General features: G+C 36.3%; 1 protein-coding gene across 3 annotated transcripts in view; it reads left to right on the forward strand.

Moving 5' to 3' along the window:
* ING3 (inhibitor of growth family member 3) overlaps nucleotides 1-1,437 on the forward strand; it is a 50,410-nt gene extending 48,973 nt beyond the window's left edge. For all 3 annotated transcript variants that reach the window (XM_027855185.1, XM_027855186.1, XM_027855188.1), the window contains one exon: nucleotides 684-1,437. In XM_027855185.1, coding sequence (XP_027710986.1) covers nucleotides 684-800 — 117 coding nt within the window. In that variant the 3' untranslated portion in view covers nucleotides 801-1,437. The remainder of the gene's footprint in view (nucleotides 1-683) is intronic.
* Nucleotides 1,438-21,214: the final 19,777 nt, after the last annotated feature.

Genomic DNA, 21,214 nt, shown 5'->3' on the forward strand with positions numbered 1-21,214 from the left:
TTAAAAGGGCACAGAAAAACTTTTACTTGAACACTTGGTGAAGGTAATTAGCACCACCTTTGTTCATGTAACATACTGACCAGCTTCTTTCCTGCTCCGTCTGTGCCCCATTTCTTTTCTTAGAAATGTTTTTTTATACTAAGATGCAGCAGTATAACTGCAAAGGACCTATGTTTTCTTGTATGTGTAAGAGCTGACCTCTGAATATTGTAAATACACAGAGGAGATAAATGTTTTTATCTCTGACATGCTTTGACACTTTTGAGGGAGTAAGGCAAAATTTTAAAAAACATTTAAAATATATTTATTTTATATACAAGGTATTTCTTAGCTTCTCTTTGGTTTTGAGGGATTATATATCAACCTAATGAAGTTGAGTGAATTGCTAATTATAGATATTCCAGTTATAAATAAATAAGTTTATCAGAAGTCAGATTCTTTGTTTTCTCACTTGTAAAATGAAAGGGCTAGACTGCATCTCAGAATAGTAGTAAAGCCCTTTGTAAACTGTAAAACACAGTGTGCATTTTAACTGTTTTATATATGTACACACACACACCCCTTAGCTCTAAAAACTTTATAATATGATTACAGTAATAATTAAATTAAAATAGGCTGTCAGTTGTTGGTTTGGGGTTTTTTTTTTAATGGTAATAGACTTTTGTTACCATTTTGTTTTCTAGTGCCCTATAGAGTGGTTCCATTATGGATGTGTTGGATTGACGGAAGCCCCAAAAGGAAAATGGTACTGTCCACAGTGTACAGCTGCAATGAAGAGAAGAGGCAGTAGACATAAATAAACTTGGGAAAAACTTCATGCAAAGCATTTTATATGGGACTTAAACATCAAACCACATTTCCTGGCAACCACTTAAAGGATTAATATAGGCAGTCCTATAAGATCTTGAACTATTAATTTTATTAGTTGTGTTTTAATAATGTAAGTAAATTATTTATGCACTCCCAGTGTGCTATAAATACTATTCCAGTTAGCCTTGGATTATTTCAGTGGCCAACATATGCAGACATTTGTACTCTCCAGCCATTTTCTCGAAGTAATGGGCATTCTATTATTTAATCTTCAAAGAATTCCAACGATGAAGATTTTTAAAAAAGTATTTTATATCTAACAGGTATATTCTGCTGCATGTACTGTACTCCAGAGCTGTTATGTAACACTATGTATATAACTGGTTACAAAAAAAAAAGTCAGTGCTTCTAAAAAGAATTTAAGATAATGGTTTTTAAATGCCTTTATAGCTTTGTTTCTTTGTGAAACTAAATTCAGCAGGCTGAAGAAAATGGTTCATGTGTAAAGTGGGCTGGTGTCCTCTAGAGTACTTGGGTACATAAACAGAAACTCCTGTAGAGTAAAAACTAATTTGTGCCATTAGTCTTTATATGTTTCTGCATCAAAATAGGATGCAGTTCATGAGGGTGGGGTGGGAGGGCTTGAGGGAAAAGGGTGTTAAAGTGATAAATTTTTATACCAAATGTGTTTATTTTTTTGTGCAAGTAATCCTTAAAATTGGAATTGTATTAGGTGTTAAAATAAAATTTTTTTAAAATTCCTTGTATTTATATTTTACACATTTAACAGATAATAGCGAAAAATTTCTAAAGCCCAATCACCTTTCACCTTTCTCATTTTATCTAAAGAGGTCAGGGTCTCATAATATACAGATTGTTCTGTGATTTCTTTAATATTGTTTGCAATTTGTGATGTGAACATAAGAAAATACCTTTTTAATGTAAATTTTAAATGCAAATTTATTTTTTTAGGAATACCCTTTTACTGCAATGTATAAGGGAAAACAGAGAAATATAATTACATTATATAAAATAAAAATGGTTATTATAAAATTATTTGTCTTAAGGCAAAATGCTCAACTGAATAGACTGCAGACCCCTGAATTAGAAGCTTACAATTAGATTCTATTTTTTATTTTCCTCCAGACTATCATGAAAGCTAAGTCACATTTAAATACTCTGGGCCTTAGTTTCCTATTTATAAAAACCAGAGTGACTGTCACTACAGCATTTGTAAATTCCTGTAAACATTGAATTTTTGTTCCATAGGTGCTACTGAAATTCTAAATTTTGCAATGAATGGGTTCTGACTACTGAGATGAAAGTTTTTGATCAGCAGATAAGTATTTAAGATTCTTAATGTTTCTTTTTTGAATACCTGTATTGAAAGCTTTGTTGGCCCATCAGATTTCATCTTTACTCAAAACCACTTTATAAGCCTACATGGAAGGCCTCTTTCAGAAAATAGCGCAAGTTCTATGCAATGCGATCCAAGGGGGCTGGATTAGATGATCTCTAAGGTCCCTTCAAGCACTAAGATGCTGAGCTGTCATAATATGTCTCTCAACCATGTTGTAACATAAAAGCAAGTTAGGTTTCTTTTTAAGTGAGCACCAATGACGCCTTTAATTGATAGCTTATTAAGAAAGCCTTTAGAAAACTATATAAAATAACAATTAGTTATTAGCATATTGTCTGAATATGCCACTGAATTATATAATATACTCCTTCCTATGGTGCAGCATGACTTTCTCCAGCTCAGTCATCTTACTGTAATTAGTCAAAGATAAAAGGTTTTTATAGCATCTTATTTTCAGCACTATCTTGGCTTCTGAGCCAGGAATATGCTTAATTGCTGCTGGAGCCACTTTCAATGTACAGATTTCATTAGATCCATTTTGATTTTTACCATTGAAAAGAATTACACGTTGACAAGGGTTAAACTGAAACTAAATATTTTATAATATATATATATATACATATATATATATAAAGTGGTAAACCAAAATTTTGTGAAGTTGATAAGTAATGGATAAAATGTTTTTAAAGCCTGCCACAAATAATTGGGCCACGTATGGAGCAGCTACCTCATCCCAGAAAACACGGCCAACTTTTAATATTGTCTGTGATGTATATGCCAAGGTCCACAGTGAAGGCACCTGGTTTTATAAAATGCACATTCAGAATCTTTGTTGTACGCGTGATAATGGGTATCACAAAAAAAATCCAAATGTGTGGTGGGTTCACAATCTATAGGTGGTGAAAATTGAGGCCTTACTTCTGTGGAGTGTGTATTAAAATGTTCATGGTGACACATTTGAAGCAATAAATGGCTTAATTAAATGCCTAAATGAAGCTGAGTGTTTGATAACCATAAACTTAATTATTTGAAAGGTAGTTTTATGCTGTGTAGCTATCTTTCCCTTAAAAAGAAAACTGAAGACTCAATGAACCAAACATTTATTATATATGTATGCTTTTTGTTGTTACCTCCTTAGGTTTCTGTGGTGCATGGAATTTACATTTGATATTTGATCATATCATTTGAGATACTAGGGGTAAAGCATTTTTACATTGCAATTCATTGCACTTTTCCTATTTATTTGGCATAAATTTGTCAGGTTTTTTGTTGTTGTTGTTGTTGTTGTTGTTGTCTGTTGTTTTCCTAAATTTAACATCAATCCACATTTCAGTATTCTCGAAGCTTCCACTGGGATCAAGAGAAGAACATCCTCTAAATATGGGAACTTTTAAAAGTGGGTTTCTTGATAAAAATTTGTATTGTAATATTGGCTTCCTCTTTTCTATACTTTTAAAATATCAAGTTGTGGTATTTCTTATTTGGCTAAAATCATTTAAAGTCAGAGACCAAAGAAATAATTAGGCTACAACTTTAAAATACTCTTTTTCTTCCTGAAATTATTTTAGAATTTGTAAGGAATTTTTTTTTTTTAATATTCTTTCCTTGAAACCCATTGACCTTGCAATAAGAGCGTTCTCGTGATGTGAGGATCGATAATTGCCCATGCCAAACTACTTTTCCTTTTCTTTTTTTTAAGCAAGCTGGTTAGAATGTGAGGCATTGTGGTGCAGTGTAAAGAGTCATCATTTTGGAGTCAGAGGACCTCTGTCCAAATTGCACCTCTTCCCACTCACAGCAGTAGTGCTCTGTTACCTTTGGCAAATCACTTAACTTCCCTGAGGGGCTTGATCCCTCATCTGTAAATGGGGGGTGGAACAAGAAGACCCATGAGGTCCCTTCCAGCTCTAACTCTATGGTAGATTAAGAGAATGCTACAGTTAACCTGAATGTTAGCAAAGCATATGACAAAGTCTATCATGCTGTCGTGATAGACAAGATGGAGCAATATGGGACTCCCATAGAGTAGTAGATAGACAAGTAGAGAGATTTCCAACTAGCTGAATTATTTCATGGGTATGTCCCTCAGAAGCTGGCAGTACTCTAGGGCAGAGGTGTTAAACACAGAGCTTCAGCAGCCTGAATCAAAATATAATTGGGAAATATGTGACAAAACAAATAAAAATATAATAAAGCATAACATTACATTATATCTAAAAACTAAAGCTCTACAATAGTACCCCAGGTATCATCTTTGGCACTATGCTGCTTAACATTCTTAATCAGTTATTTTGATTAAAGCATACATGGCATGCCAGATTTGTAGGTGACAGAAAGCTGAGAGGAATAGCTGGTGTAACAAGATTCCAAAAGTTCCTGAGTTTAATTAGATCTATGCAGGTGATTTATTATCTATGCAGCCATCCCTCTTATTGACCTTCAGTCCCACATCACCAGCTACCCATTGGACGTTTTTCAACTGGATATAGGATGCTGTGTGTTATATTATATTATTATATATTAATCCATAGAATTGTAGACATCTTAAACCTTAAGTGTTCCAAACAGAACTTGTTAACTTTCTTCCAAAACCCACTTCTGAACTTTATTATTTATGTAAAGGGCACTACTGACCTACCAATTCATTACCTCTTACCTGGACTATTGCAGTAGGCTTCTTACTGGTCTTCCCATTTCATGTTCCCCTCTCCATTCTATCCTCCACACAAGCTGCTAAATTGATATTCCTAAAGCACAGATCTAACCATCTGTTTATGCTGCTCATAAACTCCAATGGTTTTCTATTCCAGTATTAAACACAAACATCCCTTTTTGGCATTTAAAGTCTCACCCAACCTGGCCCCAACCTATCTTTCCTCCCCTTCATGGACTCCACAGCCAGACTAGCTTTGCTGTTCCTTATAGACAGTATTCCATTGATGAAATTTATTAGGAATAAATATACAGTCCTGCATGAGTTAAAAAAAATTGATTTCACAAGTACAAACTAGGCATGTCCAGGTCACCTGAAAAAGATCTAAAAGATTTTAGTGCATTGCAAACAATGTGATTTGACAGTGTGACATGGCTGCCAAGACTAATATATTAGTGCCTGATTTACAAATCATAATACCTAGAATAGAAAAGTGCACTCTAACCATGGTCCAACCATATCTGGAGTATTGTTCTGGGCACCACATTTAAGAAAGGGCATTGTTAGGCGTGAGGGTGCAAGAGAAGAGGATCATACTGGGGCAGCTAGGTGGCACAGTAGATAGAGCACCGGCCCTGAAGTCAGCAGAACCTGAGTTCAAATCTGGCCTCAGACCAAACACTTGACATGTATTAGCTGTGTGACCTTAGGCAAGTCACTTACCCCCTACTGCCTCACTAAAAAAAAAAAAAGAGAGAGAGAAGAGGATCATACAAAAGAGCTGGAAGAGACTTTAGGAGTCATATATTCCAATCCCCTCATTTTACAGATGAGGCCCCAGAGACATTAACTTGCTTAAGGTCACATAGATGACAGAGTCAAGTGTTCAAATGCAAATTTTCTTAGTCCAAATACTGTGCTTTTCCCACTATACCCTACATAATCAGAATACCAAAGGGCTCTAGCATCCCAGTAATTGGATAAATGAAAAAGCATTTATTAAGTGCTTACTATGTGCATGGATACAAATAAAAAACACCAGACAGTACTTGCTGACTAGAGCTCACGTTCTTATTGAGCGACACAACACATTAAAAGAAAGTTTAGTTGCATGGCAAATGGAAAAAAGTCTCTGACCTCCTACGGGTACCGTAGGGCAGAAGGAAGTGCGGGATATTCAGAGGTCCTTAGGTTACATAGTAGTTGACATAAATGTGCCAGGGATGTAGAGGCAGGGCAGATTCCACTTGGTATCCTTTGCCAGTTCTTTCATTTTTTAGTTTCATTAACTATATTAAAATTAATATGTTTGGCTCTGGTGCCAGGTTAACTTGCATGATTTGGTTCTATGACACATGAATGTGTTCAGAAAAATACAGAAAAAAACTAGGATTTGGGAAAAGCAAAGTGCTTGTGCTATTATAAATAGAGATGATACATTATGAGAAATATAAAGAATTCCTTTGCTATGTCTAAACATAAGGTGGAAAATATAAACAAGGGGAAAAAACCCTCATTTTAATATAATCCAACTTTTTAAACCCCAAGTCTTTGGCTATTTCAGGAGAATGTTTTTATTATTGTCCTAAGTTCTCTGGATCATTTTTTCCCCACTCTATTTAACTTTACATAAATAGACATAACTTTTCCTAATGGGGATTTCTCAAGGAACAATAGGTTTGGGTTCAGTCATCTTGTAGATGAAATCAATTAACTTGAACCTAACTCTTGATCATATAGTCAACCATGAAAATATTTTGCAAATGTTATTAAATAAAAGGAAAGCTAAGGGAAGAATTTAGGTAGATAAGTATGAATAACAAATCATATGGTAGATTTCTATTTTTTTTATACCATGGACATCCTAGATAGTCTCTTCATTGTTGCCATTTTTCAGGACAACCTGGCTTAATTTTAATATAGAGTACTTGTCTCACTGCAAGGAGTAATGATTAAATTGGATTGTTAATAGAATACCTTTCATCATCTCTACTTTTGAACCAGTACAAATACAAAATACCAATTAAAGAGAAATGTTCTGCTTCATGTATGGAGAGCTGACCTAAGCTGACATCTCTCCTCTCAATCTTTTTTTCTATTCCCTTCTCCATCTTCTCATCCCATTGACACACATAATTAAGAACTGATCATGGAGTGTTTGAGTTGTTCTGTTTTGTTTTGTTGGGCACAGAGAGGGACAGGTGAGGGGAGAAGGGGACAGATAAGAGCTTTGTCTTCATGATAAATTGAACTGGTAAAACTCTGTGTGTGTGTGTGTGTGTGTGTGTGTGTGTACACGTTTTATATGTAAGGTATGTCTATAGATATATATTCCACTTGATTTTCTATATGATTTCAATGCATTCCACCTTTCAGAATTCTCTATAATTAACACCCTTGAAAACTGGTCTAAATAATTTTATAACTTTCTCATTTTTCACCAAAATAGTAATGGTACTTTTGCTGGTAAAAAGTACTTAATGTTTAAAAATCTATAACCCAGAGAAGCAGTATGGTGTTGGGAAAAGCATTGGATCCGGAGTCAAATTCTTTTGAAGTTCTGTGAGTCCCATTTCTGCCACTTACTAACTCTCTAAGTCTTAACTTATGCAACTGTAAAATGGAACTAATAAACTGATAAATTGGAAACACTTGCCTGTTTTACCACACAGGGTAGCTAGTGAGGATCACATAGAATAATGTACACAAAATCAATAGCATATGAAAAGCACAGCTGCATAATGGAAAGGCTATTGGACTTGGAGTTAGGTAGCCTAGCTTCAAATCCTATCGTAGGTCTTTACTAGCTGTTTTGGTCACTTAATTTCTCTGAGACTCAGTTCCTTTAACTGTAAAATGAGAATAATAGTACTTATACCACCAACTTCATGGGGTTATTGTGAGGAAAATACTTTGCAGACTTTATGAAGCATCACGTAAATGGGGATTATACGAGTATAATGTAACCATACAAGTCTATTAAGTGCTATGTATGTGCTCTTTACAAAAAGATTTTATTATATTCCAATCAAAGCCTGGATGTTATTAATATTCTTGTTTGACGAGCATTTCATAACTGTGATGCAGAGCCATATTCAATTTGTGTTTTATCCAGAGTTCCCAGTTCCCCTCTGTTCTCCACCACCACCAAAGAAGGAAACTGAAGAGTCAAAATTCAAAATTGCTTTCTTGTGTTTTGTAACAAGTTTTGATAGTTGAAAGAACTTTAAAACCAATTATTAAAACGAATGTGATTTTCTTTGATTTTCATTTCCTTTTTAATCTCTATCTTCTTCAAGCCCTATTATTTTTATTATGGATAATCTCCAGTTGTCTATGTTTCTAATAAAGCAATTCTCCTTTTATGTATTTAGACATTTCAACCTTAAGGTAATTAAGGACAATATAACTGTCACTTATTTAGAATAATAGAAACATTTGTAAACTTTATGTTCAACAGTAAAAATATCTCATTAGGGTACCCATTCTAATCCTCCTTTGTATTTTTAAATGATTCCAGTAGGGGGACCCTCTGTGCCAATATAACAAAACAAAACAAACAAAAAACCAAAATACTGTAAATATAACTAATTAGTATATTAAAAATTCTATGACTCAATTCTAGCATGTATTTTCTTTATGTATTGTAATATGCTATATAATAAATAGAAGGGCCATTTCTAACAAGTCTTAAGTGGTTGGAATATGATTTTTACATGTCATACTCCAGGTATTTTTGAAAAATAATGCATCAAAACTAATCAAAATCTCAACAATCTACCTTCAAAGAGCTTATATCACCAAACAATAGTGTGATGCTATCATGAAAAGTTTTTCGTGGAACCATTTGTCTATTTAAAAAATAACTGTAACTGGAAGCAGGTAGGAGAAAGGACATTGAATTTGGAACTATGAAGAGTAGGGCTCAATTCTAGGCTTTGCTACTTACTATATGGCAAGTCACAGCCTCCTAGGCCTCTTTCTTTATAAAATGAGAAAGTTGGACTAGGTAACCTTTGATGTCCCTTTTAGCTCTAAATTTATTATTCTGTGACATTAATATGATTTGTGATGTTATGATCCTACTATAAATAGATAACTTTTTGAATATTTTCATTCAAATGTTCAGAAGTGGGTTTTCTGCTTGACTTGACTTCTGCTTGAATTAACTTTAGTCTTTTACACATGTTTAAAAGGAGCCTGATGTGTATAAGGAAAATGATGAAAACAAAATAGAAGTTGTATTTTTAGGAATTGTAAGTATGTTAATTTTGATGAATAAGTGACCTTTGTTTTTATGCTGAAAATTCTGTGCCTCAGGGGCAGCTAGGTGGCGCAGTGGATAGAGCACTGGCCCTGAAGTCAGGAAGATCTGAGTTCAAATCCAGCCTCAGACAGGACTTGACACTTGACACTTACTAGCTGTGTGACCCTGGGCAAATCACTTAACCCCAATTGCCTAAAAAAATAAAAAAATTTTTGTGCCTCAGGAGAAATTCCTGATTTTTTTTTTCCCCTGAAAGTAGTAAACCTGCGTTCAAATCCCACATTGGATTAGCTCAGTTACTCTGGGCGAGACATTTAACCTCAGTGATTCTCAAGCAACTTTTAAAGATTTATCTACTAAGTCAACGAAGAGCTGTTTTGCATTGGAGAAGGTCAAGTCATGTCAAAAAGCATTCATCAAGTCTTATTATGTCGCAGATACTATGTCAAAGTTAAGGATAAAAAAAAAAGTTAAGAAAAAACAGTCCCCACCCCTCAAAAAGCTTACAATCTAGTGGAAAGGCAACATGAAAATAACTATGTACAAACAATATATGTGTGTATGTATGTTGTGTGTATATATATATATATATATGCACATATATGTGCATATACATACATACACACACAGGATAAAATTGGAGGAAATCTTAAGGGGAAAGCATCAGCGTTAAGAAGAACCAAGAAAGGCTTCTTGCCAAGATAGGGTTTTAGCTAAAACTTAAAGGAAAGCAGGGAATCCAAGAGGCAAAGATGATGAAGGTGAGCATTCCAAGCATAAGGGGCAGCCAGGAAAAATGCTTCAAGTTAGGAGATGGAATATCTTGTGAAAGAAAAAAAATTGCCACCCTGATGAAAATCACAGATCACTTGTGTCTTTGCCTGTGAATAGATCCCAAATGCATTAAAAATTAAAATATGTGATGACTGATAGAATTTTTAAAGTATATTATGATTTCTAAAAGTTATCTCAGTTCTACAGAGGAGGAAAATAGTTAACAGAGCTGATAGTGAAATTTTTGTCATACAATATAATAAATACTATATGTTGATAGATTGTGATATAACAAAGGGTGAATTTTTTTTGCTGTATTATATGAATTCACTTTATAGAAAAGTGGGTATTCTGAATGTATGCCAAGATTAGGTTATTTTTCATGTCAAGAAGGAGAAATCAGCTTCAAAGGATGTGATTTTTGCTGTCCACCTGTGTGTCCACTGATAAGTACCGCAGTTTGATGTCATGCCTAGCAAAGGGCACAGAGCATGAAATCGAGTTTTGAGAAGCTGAAAGAAAATGATGTGATTGGAGTTGCCCCAAGGTACATTTATTTTGGGAAACGGAACAATTCCACATCCAGGAAGTGATTAAAATTCCAGTGAAGCTGATGATGCCACAAGCCCTTGGAGGTACTCAAAATGGAAACCACTAACCTAATATAAGAAACTAATGAATCTTTAGCAGCTACATCTTTGAAAATGTCCAAGTACTGCCATAGTTGGTTACATTTCCCCCCCTCTCTGGATTTAAAATATTATCCATAGAATAGACAGAGCAAAGCTAAAAATATGGTCCATTAAAAAATATGATATTCTTTGGCCATCTCTGGGTGCTGTGCTATTCTTCTACAAATCAGAATTTAGTCTGAAATAAATGACAAGGCAACCTGTTTTAAAAACTGATTGGATTTTTAACATAAATTAGATTTCCTTGTGAGTGGGGGCTGTACGGGCTCTGACTAAATGTGGTTAGCCGATCAGACTATTTGTCAGCATATCAACAATTAGAATATAAGCTGTAACTACCCAGGTCTGTATTTTTGTTGTTGTTGTTCATTTGTTTGGTCTTTGTATCCCTAGTGCCAAGCAGACAGAGGAGTCCTAAGAAATACCTAACTGCATTGGGATTCAAATATTTAAAGATCCTATAGAGTCTGATAATTTTGAGCTGAAATAGACCCCAGAGGCCATCTAATCCAACCCCTTCCCTTTACCAATGAGGAAATCAGAGGCTTGAGATGTGAAGCTACTTGATGATAAATAACAGACTTGAGATTTGAACAAAGGTCCAGTGCTCCCTCCGTTATACCACACTTGGGGGACTGCTTTCCTTGTTTCAAATGTATTTGTTTTCCCTGGAAACATTCTTTAGATCAGAGGTGTCATATTAAAATGTAATTGGAAATATTAATGAAGTAAATAAAAATAAAATAAAACATAGGTAATGTTAATATGTGGTTTTCTACGTTAATATGTAGCCCTCAGGGACACTGCTGCTTTAGACTCTAGGCAGTACAAAGGACATTGGATTTAAACCATAAGATCAGGACTCAAGTCCCAGCTGGGTTCCTTACTAGGTGTGACCTCAGGCAAGTCATTTAAACTTTTTGAGCCTGTTTTCTCATTTATAAAATGAGGTTCTCAGATTGTTAACGATAACGTGTTAAGTTTGGGGGATATTTTTGTTGTGCTGAGGCTCTGGAGCACTGTATATTTAGACAGGGAAGGTGGTAAGGTCTAGAGGATCTTCAGAGGCAGTGGTAGGGCAACTGAAGCAGTCTGGTGAGTTCTGGGCTGCCCTGGGCTCAAGGAGAGGGTAAGAGGAAATCCATCTGGGGCAGCTAGGTGGCACAATGGATACAGCACTGGCCCTGGGTTCAGGGCGACCTGAGTTCAAATCTGGCCTCAGGCACTTGATACTTACTAGCTGTGTGACCCTGGGCAAGTCACTTAACCCCATTGCCTAGCCAAAAAAAAAAAAAAAAAAAGATGAAATCCATCTCCAGCGCCAGCTCTTGCTGCCCCCCAGCTGTCCTGGTTAGCTGAGTGGCCCTGGGCCAGGAGATGGGGCATGGGTGGAAAGAATGGCAACAGCAGCAGCAACAACAATGACGACAACAAAAATATCCCCCAAACTTAACACAGTGCCAAGGCACAGAGGAGCAGTAGCAAATGGGAGGGGCCTAGTCTGTGACCAGGGAAATGTCCCCCAGATGCCAGGCATTCTCTCTGGCTGTCTCCCATGCATGAACCACTGACTGGTCTGGATTCCTTTAAATCCCAATTAAAATCCCAACTTCTACAGGAAGCCTTCCCCAACCCCTCTTAATTCTAGTGCCTTCCTTCTATTATTTCCTATTTATCCTGTACGTAGTTTGCTTTGTATATATTTGTCTGCATGTTGTCTCCCCTATTAGACTGTAAGCCCCTTAAGTGCAGTGACTGCTTTTTGCTTCTTTTTGTATTCCCATAATGTAGCCTAGTGCCTGGTGCATAGTAAGGCCTTCGACGTGGTTTTTGATTGATTGATTGATTGCCTGTATGGCTCTGAGCCAAAGAGCAGAGGGAAGTCTCTTTTAATATTTAACTGTGAATACAAGCCTGCAGTGGACTAAGTAGGGCAGGAAACCAAGACCAAAAGGGAGTCAAACAGTTCAGTCTCTCTGAACGTGCAGAACTTCCCAGCAGGCCAACAGTACTGAGACCACCAGTAGTCCACTGAAGCTAAACCACACACAATCTGAAAGACCCAAACCTAGGTCAGGAACTTACAGAGTCCAGACCAGAAGGGCAATGATTAAACCTCTCTCTCAGTGATCATGCCACTTCCAAAGCATCAAAAACTTGCAAGCCCCCAAACTGAGCTGTGAAAACAGGAGAAGGATATAAAAAGAGAGAAGCTCAGGCCAAATATCCCCACTCCCAGAAATGAGCCAAGCCCAATATGAACATCAAGTCCAAAGTCAAGAAATAAGTCATAAGAATGAGGGGGGGGGGGAAGAACCTGACCATAAAGAGCTACTATGGTGACAGGGAAGCTTGAGTTACAAACACAGAAAACAATGACTTGAAATCATCTATAAGCAAAGTCTCAAAGGAAAAAATGCAGATTAGACACAAGTCCAATAAGAATTCTTAGAGGAATTAAAGAAGGTGATTTTTTAAGAAGCAAAAATAAAATTATTTTAAAAACCAAATATGAATGAGAGAAGAAAAAATGGGAAAAGAAATTAGTTATGTGAGAAAGTTGTAAAAAAAATCAACATGACTAAATAAAATAACTCCTTAAAAATTAGAATTGGCTAGCCAATAATGCATCAAGAAATAATAAAAAAAGTCAAAAGACTTAAAAATATAAGAAAATGTGAAATATCTCATAGGAAAAACAATTGATCTGGAAAACAGACTGAGGAGAAATAAATTAAGAATCATTGGAGTACCTGAAAGTCATGAACAACAATTTTAAAAAGAATCTATGTATTACACTTCAAGAAATTACAAAGGAAAACTGCCTAGATATCCTAGAACCAGAGGGAAAAATATAAATTGGATGAATCCAATAGTTACCTCCTGAAAGTGAATGGAAATGTGGAATGGAAAAAAGAAAATTTTCTCAAATGAAAATTCCCAGGAATATAATAACCAAAATATAGAACTCCCAGGTTAATAAGAAAATACTGTAAGTATCCAGAAAGATATAATTCAAGTAACATAGATATTCAGTTAGAGTACACAAGATTTAGTAGCCACTGAAAGGCACAAAGGACTTAGAATATGATATTCCAGAAGGTAAAGGATCTAGGATTACAACCAAAAATAACCTACACAGCAAAATGTAATCTTCTAGAGGTGGGTAGGGAACATTTAATGAAATAGAGGATTTTCATGCATTCATGATAAAAAGACCAGAGCTGAATAGTTACTAACCTCTGTTTGCCTCAGTTTCCTCATCTATAAAATGGAAATAATAATAGCATTTTCCAGGTTTTTGTGAGGATCAAATGAGATAATAATTATAATGCAGTAAGCAGTGCCTAGGACATAGTAAGCATTATATAAATGTTAGCTATGATGAGGATGAGGATGATGAAGAACAGAACATTTGGCATTCAAACACAAGACTCAAGAAAAACATAAAAAGGTAAACCTAAGTGAGAAATCATAAGGGACTAAATAAGGTTAAACTGTTCACATTCTTATATGAGAAGAGGACAACATATAATCCTTCAGAACTTTATCACAGAGGGTCTTAGAAAGAATCTAATTAGACAAATGGCATGGCTGTGATTTTATTAAACTGGAATGATTTCAAAGTAATAATGGAAAGGTGGGGAAGAGGAATGCACTGGGATAAGAGAGGAGTGGCAACCATGATCTTAGACAAAGCAAAAGCAAAATAAATCTAATTGAAAGAGACAGAAACCACATTTTGCTAAAAGATACCATAAACAATGGATTAACATCAATATTGAACATATAATCACCAAGTAGCAAAGCACACAAATTCTTAAAGGAAAAGTTTAATGAATTACATGAGGAAATAAGCAGTAAAGCCATATTAATGCAAGACCTCAATTTACCCCCTCTCAGATCTAGATAAAATCAAACCCAAAAAAAAAAAAAAGAAAAGAAAGAAAGAAAAGAAAGAAAGAAGTTAAGGACCTAAATAGAATAGAAAAGGTAGATATGATAGACCTCTAGAGAACAATGAATGGGCATAGAAAGTATACCTTTTTCTCACCTATGCATGACTCCTTCAAAAAAATTAACCACGTATGGCATAAAAACCTCACCAAAATGCAGAAAAATAGAAATACTAAATGTATCATTTCCTGACCATAACACAATAAAAATTATATGCAATAAAGATTGAAAATTTATTGGAAACTAAATAACCTAACCCTAAAGAACGGATGGGTCAAAGAACAAATCATAGAAATCATCAATAATTTCATTAAAGATAATGACAACAATAACTTAACATACTAATATTTGTGAGATAAAGCCTAAATGGTATTTAGTGGAAATTTTATATCTTTAAACCCTTGTATCAATAAAAGAGAGAAAGAGCAGATCAGAGAATTGGGCATGAAACTACAATATAAACAAAACCTAGAAAAACAATGAATTAGCACCCCCCAGTTAAACAAAAAAATAGCAATCTTGAAAATCAAAGGAGAGCTTAATAAAATTGAAAGTTTTTTTAATTGTGTAATTTTATTTTTTAAAAAAGAAGAAAACCAAATTACCAGTATCAAAAATGAAAAAAGTGCACAATCAATAAAAAAAAAATTATTAAGAACTATTTGGTGAAACTATATGCCATTAAAAGTGACAATCTAAATGAAATAGATAGACATTTATAAAATTAAAAATTGCCTACATTAAGAGGACAGAAAGTAAAATACATAAATAACCTTATCTGTATTTTTTTTTTTTGGCAAGGCAATTGGGGTTAAGTAATGTGCTCAGGGGCACACAGCAAGTAAGTGTCAAGTGTCTGAGGCCAGATTTGAACTCAGGTCCTCCTGACTCCAGGGCCAGTGCTCTATCCACTACACCACCAAGCTGCCCTAGCTTTAAAAATAAATTGAATAAACCATAAATGAGCTCCCTAAGTGGGGAGCATTGGTGGTAACTCAGGACCAGATGGATTTACAAACAAATTCTACTAAATTAAAACAAACTTGAGTACTACCTCACACTGGTCAAACTGGCTAAGATGACAAAAAAGGAGAATGAAAACTACTGAGTAGGGGAGCAAAGAGGACAGAAAATTTAGAACTGAAAAAAAAAGAATAAAAAAGTCTCTATACTTTAAAAAAAAATGCATAGTTTAAGCTACATAAGCTGAAAACTGCACTACGATTTTAGTATAAATAGCATGTTTTTACCTCATTGGGGTATATATCTAGCAAGCAACCTGGGTCAAAAAAGCTGGGCATTTTAGTCACTTTCTTAGTATAATTCCAAATTACTTTCCAGAATGGTTCAGCCAATTCTCTTTCACAGTGCCTCCAGTCAAACTTCTTGAAACAATTGTCTATATCCAATGGCTTCAGTTTCTCAATACTGAACAGCTCATCAAAGCTGCACAGCTCTACTGAGATTGCACTCACAAAAGTCATCAGGGACCTAATTGCCAAATCCAATACCTTTTAAAGGAATTTTCATTCTCCTTTACCTTCAAGAAGTATTTGACTTTTCTTTCTGGATACTCTCCCTTCTCTCAAATCCAGACACTTTTAGTTCTACTCCTATACCTTTACCTTCTTTCTCATGGGATCATAGATCCAGCTTTGAAAGAGACCTCAGAAACCATTAAGTCCAACCTTTTCATTTTAGAGGTGAATGAACTGTGGCTTAAGGAGGTTAAGGAACTTGACCAAGTTCATTAGTATCGTAAACATTAGTGGAGAGATTTAAACAGAGGTCCTTGTATATCTCCTTTGCTGGCCATTTATTGTTTTGCTAATCACTTAAGTTGGATTTGGCCCAAGATTCTGTGGTTGGCCCTCTTCTTTCTAAATTTTTCCTAATAAGGATGTTATTCAGTACCAAGACTTCTAAAGTGATCACCCTTTACATCCAGATCTAATCCCACTTCAGTATATTATCAATGTCTATAGGATACATGATTTTATCATTTCTATCAAAGGCGCCATCTTTTCCCCAATCTCCTTCTTATAATATTCATGGCATATACCTCCAGCGGAATTCAAGTTCTTTGAGGGAAGGGACTTTCATTCTTATTTTTGTTATCAGTGCATTGCATATAGTAGATGTTTTATAAATGTTTGTTGAAATGAAAACAAACTAAATACAGGCTACATATACCTACCATTTGGAAAGGGAAAAGGTAATGAAGGGGAGGGGAAATAAGAGAGAAGGTCAAAGAGGAAGCTGGGGAGGTCATTATAGAAAATTATAGATCATTAGAAAAGAAAAGCTAGGGATTGATGTTTTCCTCTTGTTGGTAATAGAGGTAATCTGAGGATTCAGAAACTTCCCCTGTCTGCAGTAAGCTCCAACTAAGGGATCTAAGATCTATCAACCTCTCAAATTCACAAAGTGAACTCCAAGATTGGACGTATCCATTTCAGGATCACTTTCTGGATATATGCTTGGGAAAGGAAACAAAGCCAGAAATGTACCCAAGGCATAGGATCAACTCATCTAATCAAGCATCTACTTTAGTGGCCATGTAAGAGTCTCCCTTTCTTCAGGGATAGGGGAAAAGTGGCTTTCCTTTCCCCTCACCTCTTTTTGAGTCGGCTTCTGTGACTGAAAGTGACTCTTCCTGCTTAGCAGCCTAAAAGGGAATTGCTTAGTCATCTCCAAAGCACTGAGTCAGAAACTTCAGGGGATCTTTTCAGCTTCCAAACACCCAAGCACTAAACTAATACATGTGGTCAACTGGATGCAGGATATTACCCTTAAATCTACCTCAAAAGTCAAGGAATAAAATTAAATTCCACCAACTAATGAAATTCTGCTCTTTTCCATAATTCCTCTCTTTCGCACTATTTCTTGGATTTATATTTAGCAATCTCTCCAGCTTCGGGAAAACCACACAGAAATGGCAGGCAAAAGACATTTATTTGCTGGCAAATAACATACTAGTTTGTATCATAAACCTAGACTAGCTATGATCTCCCAATAGATAATATGAAATAAAAGAAGGTAAATTTATTAATTCCTTAACTGTTCCTTACTAACCCTTTGAACTCTTTGAACTTTTTGAATCAGTCATAATTGTCTTCTTAGTACATTATTAATAAATCAGACCATAAAGAGAACATTAAATTAAATGTAGATCATTTGTAGAATTTAGAAGATCAGGAATGTTTAATCATCTGAAATGTTGGTGCCTTTCATATTTTACATGCAATTTTTAAAACTTAAGGACAAAAAGTAAAACAGTGAACTACAGGACTTCCCTATAACACTTTGTCTATAGGTCAGCGTTGGCCAAATATTGTGTAAGATTGGAGTCTTTTACAAAGCTGTGGTGTTTTTTTTCACCTTTGAACATGATTCACAGTTCATTGCCATGTTCTATCATTGGCACTCAGAAAACTGAAGTTATTTTCAAAGATCATTGGGTTGGGGACAGGCCAGCCAAACCAAGGCTGTGTACAGCCTCCAAACCTCTAGCCAAGAATTGTCCTGGAAGGGGGGCAGAACCAAGATGGCGGAGTAAAAGCAGTGACTTGCTTAAGCTCTCCCCCAAACCCCTCCAAATACCTATAAAAAATGGCTCTAAACAAATTCTAAAGCAGCAGAACCCACAAAAAGACAGAGTGAAACAAATTTCCAGCCCAAGACAGCCTGAATGGTCGATCAGAAAGGTATATCGCGCCGGGCTGTGAGAGGAGCGCAGTTTGGCATGGGCGCGCAGGCCGCAGCGACCCTGGTGCAGACCTCAGAGGACTGAATCACGGGCAGCTGTGGCGGTTTCCAGACTTCTCAACCCAGGAACACCAAAAACAACTTAGAAGGTCAGTGGGAAAAGTCTGTGACTGCAGTGAGAGAAGGAGCTAAGTCTCAGCCTCAAGTCCCAAGCGTGCCCTCGGAGGCAGTGGCTTTTTCCTGAGCTTCCACCCCACAGACTGAGGGGGAACCGAGTGGCTGATCAGAGGGGGATTGCAGGGATGTCTCTGCTGGTGCAGGATTCTCTTGCTTTGCTTCTGCCTGGATCTGGGTCACAGTTCTGGGTAGTGGTCCTAGGGCACAGAGGAACGCTGGTGTGGTGGAGCTTGTAGTGGCTGTGGAGAGGAAACCCTCCTCACAATTCCAAGACAGAAAAGAGTGCTCATAGACCAGAGGACAGGCCAGGAAAGGAGTAAACACCTTGCCCTTGATCATACTACCTTGGAAGAACTGAAAATTTAAAGGTCCTTAGAAGTATTTCTGAACACAGCTGCACAAAACCCCTGAAGCTTGGGACAGTACATTCTCCACACTGGAAACAGACTCCTACCTTAACAAAGAGTTTACAACTCAAATAATTGGCCAGGATCATGAGCAAGCAGCGCAAAAAGAGTCAGACCATATTATCTTACTTTGATGACAAAGAAGATCAAAACACACAACCAGAAGAAGACAAAGAAGCCAAAACTCCTACATTCAAAGCCTCCAAAAAAAATATGAATTGGTCCCAGGCCATAGAAGAGCTCAAAAAGGATTTTGAGAAGCAAGTAAGAGAAGTAGGGGAAAAACTGACAGTGATGCTAAAGGAGACCCAAAAAAATACTGAAGGAAATAACACCTTAAAAAATAACCTAACCCAAATGGCAAAAGAGGTCCAAAAAGCCAATGAAGAGAAGAATGTCCTTAAAAGCAAACTTAGCCAAATGGAAAAGGAATTCCAAAAGCTTACTGAAGAAAATACTCCCTTAAAAATTAAAATGGAGAAATTGGAAGAGAAGGACAATTTGATAAGTCAAGGCACTGTAACACTAATCAAAAGGAATGAAAAAATAGAAGAGAATGTGAAATATCTATCTCATTGGAAAAACAACTGACCTGGAAAATAGATCCAGGAGAGAGAACTTAAAAATTATTGGACTATCTGAAAGCCATGATAAAAAAAAGAGCCTAGACATCATCTTTCAAGAAATTATCACAGAAAACTGCCCTGACATTTTAGAACCAGAGGGCAAAATAGAAGTTGAAAGAATCCACCGATCTCCTCCTGAAAGAGATCCCCAAAGGAAAATTCCTAGGAATATTGTAGCCAAATTCCAGAGTTCCCAGGTTAAGGAGAAAACATTACAAGCAGCCAGAAAGAAACAATTCAAGTATTGTGGAAACACAATCAGGATGACACGAGATTTAGCAGCTTCTACATTAAGGGTCCGGGGGGCCCTTACTAGAGTATAATATTCTGGAGGGCAAAGGAATTAGGACTGCAACCTAGAATCACCCACCCAGCAAAACTGAGTATAATCCTTCAGGGTAAAAAATGGTCATTCAATGAAACAGAGGACTTTCAAGCATTCCTGTGGAAAAGACCAGAGCTGAATAGAAAATTTGACCTTCAAATACAAGACTCAAGTGAAACATGGAAGAGGTAAACAGGAAAGAGAAATCATAAGAGACTTATTAAGATTGAACTGTTTACACTACTGCAGGGAAAGATGATATTTGTAACTCATGAGACCTTTGTCAGTATTAGGGTAGTGGGAGGGAAAAATTATATGTTTATATAGATAGATAGAGGACACAGGGTAAATTCAAGATGAAGGGATATCTGGAAAATAAAATTAAGGGGTGGGAGAAGATTATACTGGGAGAAGGAGAAAGGGAGAAGTGGAATGAGGTAAAATATCTCACATGAAACAGACAAGAAAAGGCTTTTACAGTGGAGGGGAAATGGGGGAAGGTGAGAGAGAATCAGTGAATCTTATTCTCATAGGATTTGACTTAAGAAGGGAATAATATACACAATGGGGTATGGAAATCTATCTTACTCTACAGGAAAATAAAGGGGGAAGGGGACAAGAGAGCAGGGGGTTGATAGAGGGAAGGGCAGATTGAGGGAGGGGATAATCAGAAGCAAACACTTCTGAGGAGGGACAGGGTCAAAAGAGAGAATAGAATAAATGGGGGGGTAGGATAGGATGAAGGGAAATATACTTAGTTTTTCACAAGACTACTATGGAAGTGTTTTGCATGACTACACATCTATAACCTATATCCAGATGCTTGCCTTTTCAATGAGGTTGGGTGGGGAGGGAGGAAGGGAGAAAATTTGTAACCCAAAGTTTTAAAAACACTTGTTAAAAATAAAAAAATTGAAAAAAAATAATTGTCCTGGAAGCCAAAGGGCTAAAGGGATTTGTGAACCATAACCCAGCTCAAGAAAGCAGAGTTGTAATGAATGTGAGGTGAAAAGGTCTTGCCTGAGGATGCCAACATCTACCAGGGAACAGAGGGGTTTCCTTCCTGTAGTGACCATTGTCCCAGTGTCTCACTTCCACTGATAAGGAAGCCTATGAAGACACATGGGATAAATATCCCTGAGCCACCATACCCACTTTCAGGGTCTTATTGTGTTAGATCTCTCTTCCATCACCACCATCCATCCCTATACATCTGTGGACTGTCTTCTGTGCCTCCAATTCCTCCATCATGCTCTCCCCCAAGTGTTTTAGCTCCAAGGGAAAGAATAGTTATGGCTCTTTGCAGGGAAAGGAGGAGATATTCCCATCAAAGAACCACAGGGAGACAGCCTGCATACAAGAATAAATTTCTATAGTTGGTGACAAAATTTTTGATGACAAAGTGCATTATAGAGACAGCCTGTTATAGGTAGACTGTGCTGTAGACAGTGGTCAGAA

Source organism: Vombatus ursinus, unplaced genomic scaffold, assembly GCF_900497805.2.
Source record: "Vombatus ursinus unplaced genomic scaffold, bare-nosed wombat genome assembly UNPS02010788.1, whole genome shotgun sequence".
Classification (NCBI taxonomy): domain Eukaryota; kingdom Metazoa; phylum Chordata; class Mammalia; order Diprotodontia; family Vombatidae; genus Vombatus; species Vombatus ursinus.